This window comes from Boleophthalmus pectinirostris, unplaced genomic scaffold (assembly GCF_026225935.1).
Source record: "Boleophthalmus pectinirostris isolate CB_2022bp ecotype Guang Dong unplaced genomic scaffold, ASM2622593v1 HiC_scaffold_2, whole genome shotgun sequence".
Taxonomy (NCBI): Eukaryota; Metazoa; Chordata; class Actinopteri; order Gobiiformes; family Gobiidae; genus Boleophthalmus; species Boleophthalmus pectinirostris.
Window position 1 is genome coordinate 2,794,714 of NW_026571152.1, and position 6,363 is coordinate 2,801,076.

Genomic DNA, 6,363 nt, shown 5'->3' on the forward strand with positions numbered 1-6,363 from the left:
TGTACTTTGAATGCGGTTTCATTTCACAAACAAACGCGCGCAGATCCTATAGTACACAAGGGGGGCTAATCCTCCTCCCCTCCGGATACAATCACCTTTATGCAAACACGTGGGCCCCTGTCTGAGCACTCATCTGAAGAGAGGAGAGGGGGGCGCGCACAGGTGTCCAAGCCCTCCCCAAAACGCTCTCACGCACACACACACACAGAGCCAGGGGACTAATGATACACGCTGTTAAAAGGGCTGGAGGTGGAGAACGCATCAGAATAATTAGCACTCTGAAATACAAAACAGTGCATCAATTCGTTGCATATGTGCTCCTTTATTTCAAAGTATTGGTTTACGCAAAGTCACTGGAGTGGCGTGCGTAAATTGGCTCTTGTTGGATAGAAACAAAGATGCGTAAAAGTGTGAAGTTTAGAGGTTGAATATATGTTTTTAAACCAAGATCTCTACTTTATTTTTCATTTCAAACCAGTATTAGTTTACACAAAGTCATTGGAGTGGCGTGCGTAAATTGGCTCTTGTTGGATTGAAACAACATCGCGTGAAAGTATGAAGTTTAAAGATTAAATATAAGTTTTTAAACCAAAAACACTTCCTCATCTTTCATTTCAAAAGAGTATTGGTTTACACAAAGTCATTGGAGTGGCGTGCGTAAATTTGTTCTTGTTGGATTGAAACAACGATGCGTAAAAGTTTGAAGTTCAGAGGTTGAATATATGTTTTTAAACCAAAAACACTTCCTTATCTTTCATTTCAAATGAGTATCGACTTACACAAAGTCATTGGAGTGGCGTGCGTAAATTTGCTCTTGATGGATTGAAACAGAGATGAGTAAAAGTATGAAGTTTAGAGGTTAAACATATGTTTTTAAACCAAGAACAACGAGTATTTTTTTTTCCATAAAGTCATTGGAGTGGCGTGCGTAAATTGGCTCTTGATGGACTGAAACAAAGATGCGTAAAAGCATGAAGTTTAGAGGTTAAATATATGTTTTTAAACTAAGAACAACGAGTACTGGTTTCCAAAAAGTCATTAGAGTGGCGTGCATAAATTGTCTCTTGTTGGACTGAAACAAAGATGCGTAAAAATATGAAATTTAGAGGTTAAACACATGTTTTTAAACCAAGATCACTTCCTTATTTTTCATTTCAAACCAGTATTGGTTTCCATAAAGTCTTTAGAGTGGTGTGCGTAAATTGGTTCTTGTTGGATTGAAACAAAGATGCGTAAAAGTGTGATGTTTAGAGATTAAATATGTGTTTTTAAACCAAGAACACTTCCTCATCTTACATTTCAAACTTCTACAATTTGCTAATTTATTTTAAAACTGCACACAATGATGAGTGTACGTGTATGGATGTTATTTCACTTTTACGCACAAGGTTTTGGCCCGTATCTTGGCCCGTATTTGTTTACACTTTTCCTCTGACGCCTGCGTAAGTCTGATCGCAAGCCACCATTTGTCACGCTGAAGTTTTTTTCTTGTGGATGGAGGGGGTAAAGAGGGTCAGGGAGCTTTAACTCGGTGACAAAGCCTCATTTGCAGGTCAATGCGATGGCACACTCGCCTCTTCTCTCCATCCAGCTCCGCCTTTGTTCGCTGTCGCCTGCGCTGATGCCAGATGGTCATGGAAAATGCTAATTCCCTTTGGCTTATTTTTGCGGAGTTTTTCTATAATTGCAGTCTTCTTTGCGCACTGTCTCGTTACTGCTCTGTTTAGTACAACTGAAAGGCTTTTGTTCCTCTCTATCAATCTCTGTCAAATTGAGAAGCTATTTTTAGTGCAGTATAAAAATAAAACAACCACAACAAAACATAATTAGTCTTATATAGATTCTAGAATATGTTGGTGTTTTTCAGATTGTAATTTTTTGTCATGGTTCTAACTGGGGGCAAGAATTTAAAAGATAAATTCATAAATGTTGAACTTAATCGTATTTAGTTGGTGACTAGACCCTACAGAACTCACTATTACTACAAAAATCTGCATTTTGCCACTATTTATTTTAGCTACCCCCAATTTGTAATAAATATTTTCACCTATAGAATGCTGTGATGTTATTCAAAACCAAGCAATTTTGTTTACTATCGAATACAGTTAAATAAAGTACTAGAAATACTACTAATAATAACTATAATTGTTGTACCTGCGTATAACTTGGTGCGTAAAAGCTTTCCTTGACTGACTACAAACATGGGCCTAATCCAGTATTGATTTCTCTGCATAGGTTCACCAATCCATATTTAATGCTCCACATTATTATGATGGATTGATATTAGGCCGTGGGAGTTAAGAGAGGTCACATGGGGGCTATAGAAGGCCCAAGGGTGTCCCGGCAGCTGGCTTTATAATCGTATTCTTTTGTATGGAGCTTGTTAATCAGCGCTGTATGTTCGCTGTCACTTCTTTCCTTTATGACCCTTTCAATGTACAGCAGACCCGAATTAAGATGTAATTGTCATATACATTTTCTGTGGGGCCCTGAGAGAAACGACTCTGTTATTTAAATGTGCGTAAAATGTTCAAAAATGTCATTGTGGATCTAACTGGCGCTGCGCTTCAGACATTGACCTATGACCTCCACTGCACGGACTGTATTTTAGAACACAAAGTAGAGTTAAAGTTGTGTTTATTGGGACACAGTTTAAACAGCGACGCAGACAAATAAAAGAATATGACCCTTTAACTCGAGGCGGACTAGAATGTGTCCAGTCCAGACAGACACGGACTTCATTAAAGTAACTCATGCGCAGCTGTTGTCTTTAACATGTAAACTATTGAGATTTTAAAAGTCCTCTCAAAGGCCTCTTGGCTCCCCCTGGGCATATGGGCGTTAATTAGCTGGATATAGCCATAGATTAATTATAATATTTTTTTCAGCCATTGGTTTCAATAGAGCAGCCAGACAAAGTGGCTTTTGTTCTGTGATGCGGGACATTCTGCGGCTGACTGAATGGGTCTTGGCCATGTCTACATGGATTTGCCATATGGCAACAAAAAGGAAAGAATGGAGCCGCACAGAGCTTTGTGCTCGGACTCAGAGCTTATGGCTGCGCAGATCTGCCAAAGTCATCGCGCCGTCAAGAGTCTCATTTATGAAAACAGAAGAGCAGATAGCTTCATCAGAGCACGCACAGATATGTACAGAATATGACAGTCTGTGGGTTTGTGGAGAGGAGCGCGCGGACGAGGCCTGTGTTTTCAGCCTTCTTTCAATTAAGAGTAAACTTGCAAGTCTGACCCGCTGAATGGTTTGTTTCAATAGAGCTGGACAATTACAAAGACACGTAGTTTTCTTTTTGCGGCTCTGGCAGGTGGCCTCCACGCCCGGTGTATCGAGGCCGGGGTAAACACTGTGTGAGTGGGTCTTTAGAGGGGCTCGAGTGCGGGAGGATGGGGGTGTCTTCGGGGGACAAAGCGGGATCCAAAGGCAGCTGCTGCTTCTTTAAAGAGGCGAAAGGCCCTTTAAATCCGCCCGTGTCCCGCAGCTGCTCAGCTGCGTAAAGGCCTCAGGACGCACAGAGGTACCTGTGCCGCGGGCAGACGGACACCTGTCTGATCCGATCACTGCGCACTGGGCCTTTTATTTGGCTAAAGCTTAAGGCGTGTTTGTGTGTGTTTTGCTGAAGTAAAGGTTATGTTTGACCTTGTGCCCCACAACCAGTGTTCAAGAAAAGAAATGAGTTTACTTGAGTAAATATGCAGATATGAGAAAGTAGTTTCAAATTCACACCAGAAATATACATTTGTTAAAGTGAAAAAATATTTTATTTTCACCATTTGCAAAGTCACGGAACGGCTCAGAACACAAAGAAACTATCTTCAAGTGTCAACTATGAAGCTACATGATTGCAAAACATCACGACAAACGAATAAAACAATAAAATTATGCCCTTTGGCTAAAACAAGGCATCAACAAAGATACATAAATAAATTATAAGTTAGAATAGTTTAAAAATATACATTTACAGATTACCAGAGAAGAATAAACATTATTGTCTCTATAAAGCTGTACACTTTTGGCCAGTGTAGACATTTAGAAGTCATAGGATTGCACAGATGTTAAACATTTAACACTGTCGAGTGGCTGAATGCTACATTTGTACTGGATAGAGTCCTCTCACATCAGGGTGGTTTCACAAGAGTCTTAGACTTAGGCTTAATATTATACTCACAAAACATTTTCCATGAACAAGCTTAAATTAGAAATGCGGCAAACATGGTCTCACATCCGCGTTGCCTCTAGCACCGACTTTGAGCCAGTCTTTGTTGTTGTGAACTGGTCAAATCACATTTCAGGCGAGTATAAAACAAAATTCAGTCCAAAATGTTGCTATTTTAGTGAAACCGGTCCCTCCCATGTCCCCGGCCCTGAGTCCAGCTCGATGCGCGCTGCGCTGCGGAGCCCTTCACCAGAGAAAGCAGTCACGGCTCGGCCTGCTCATCCACACACACACCGCTCTCCAGAAGTCCCGTCTCCACCGTTTAACAGGAAGAAGAGTGCTCCTTGAGGTCCAAATGCTCAGACAGTAGTGCAAAATCACCTGCGGAAGAGAGAAAAGCCGTGAGTCTCCAGCGCCAGAGCCGCACTTTCTTTGTGTGAAAAAGACGCGTCAGCTCCGGGGAAGCAGGAGCCAGAGCAGCAGGCGTCGCCCACTTTACACAAGCCTGTTCCCGCCACTTCGTGACGCACACTCCCCTCCCCCAACTACTGTTACTCAATACACCCATGGTCTTACTACAGCTACTACTATCTCCACCGCTGCGTTTCTCCGGCGCTGCGGCTCCCCACCCCCTCCACAAATAAACTGGCCCTGGCTTTAGCCTCACGTAACCAAAAAGAGTTTCTGAACAGACACGTGAACATATGAAACACAAGAGACTAGAGTCACTTGAAATCTCTCATTTAAGCTTAACATTGTACATATGAATAAAAGTCAGCGTTTACCTTCAGCGGATCCTTTTCCTCGGGGTCTGCTCCAGCGGGATGGGGGACTTTGTGGACTGGTGGCAGGAGCTCACATCAGCAGCTTTTCTCTCCACGACCTTCTTGCGTTTTACGAAGAAGTCTGGGGAAAAAAAGATGAAGGCGTTTAACTCTAAGGAAGGTGAAATAAAGGCTTTAACTGACAGCAGTTGTAGAGGAGTTGAGGTGGAGATGGAGCGCGTCTTACCGGTGATGTGAGTGTTGTCAGAGGGGACGGTCCTCTTGCGTTTGACGCCGGGGACGAGTCTGTGCGCCTGCTTCCCTGAGTTCAGCTTGTCTTTACGGTTCTCCTGGTTCACTTCGGTGGGACATGGAGCGCTGCTTTCAGGAGCGGACAGACGCTCCATCACGCTCAGGCGCGGAGTGTCAGGCACCAGCGGCTCTTCCACTGGTCTCCTCTTCACGGGCGTAGACGGGACGTGCGTCCTGCCGCTGTGGACAGAGTCCTGATAAAATGCCGGTGTCTCATCCACAGACACCTCTTCCCACTCGTAGAGCCCGTCCAGCGGGGAGTTCACCTCGAAGTTAAAGTTCCAGCGCTCCTGGTCCCGCTCGGAGATCTCCCGGAGCTTGTCCTTCATCTCCCGGTGCAGCTCGTCGTGGTCCACGGGGCCGAAGAGGTTTCGGCAGACGCGCTTCTGCAGAGGGAGGGTCCGCCGGTCCATCAGCCGCTCCAAGGCGCTGCTCAACAGCTGCACGTTCGACATGTCCAAATATGTCCAAACAACAACAGAGGATAGAGTCCGAGTATTCCTGAGATCAGGTGGTCGCTGTTCTACTGCGTAAGTCCGTGCGCTTTTGCTCTCACACTTGGTTTAAATGTACCTTTCGTCAGCTCTCCGGGGCATATAAACCCCTCCGCTCTGCAGACAGCAGCCTCCTGATTGGCTGTTCCATGTCCGTCCCTTCGCCACAGAAATCACTGCCCCCTCCTCGCGCTTTCCCCGCCCCCCTCTGCTCCGTTTGGCTTTGTGCCACAGCAGAGCGCAGCGTTTTGATTTTGGATGTGGATTGGAGTAAGTGGAGTTTCCACAAGTCACGTGGTCATCTGCGCTCACGCTGTCGGTGAGTCACTCAGGTTTACAGACACGTCTTTACGCACGCTACTGTGCGTGAGTGGAATATGCTGAGTCCGCACTAATTCAGGCAGTTATTTAAGCCAAAATGTGCCTCAGAATAGATGCACAAATCCACACGCGCTGCGTGTTCACACAACCCAAACACAACCCAAACACGACCCAAACACAACCCAAACACAACCCAAACACAACCCAAACACAACCCAAACACAACCCAAACACAACCCAAACACAACTGAAACACAACCACAGCACAGCCCAAACACCAGGGTGCTCTGCCCCGCTGTTG

The 6,363-nt window shown here is 44.7% G+C and overlaps 1 protein-coding gene across 1 annotated transcript; it reads right to left on the reverse strand.

Moving 5' to 3' along the window:
- Positions 1 to 3,749: 3,749 nt before the first annotated feature.
- On the reverse strand, positions 3,750 to 5,825 carry LOC110164298 (cyclin-dependent kinase inhibitor 1C-like). The gene is made up of 3 exons (XM_020929336.2): positions 5,183 to 5,825; positions 4,957 to 5,077; positions 3,750 to 4,552 (listed from the first exon to the last, which is right to left on the reverse strand). The coding sequence occupies exons 1-2, from the start codon at positions 5,700 to 5,702 to the stop codon at positions 4,959 to 4,961; spliced, it is 639 nt and encodes a 212-aa protein (XP_020784995.1). The 5' UTR covers positions 5,703 to 5,825; the 3' UTR covers positions 3,750 to 4,552; positions 4,957 to 4,958.
- Positions 5,826 to 6,363: the final 538 nt, after the last annotated feature.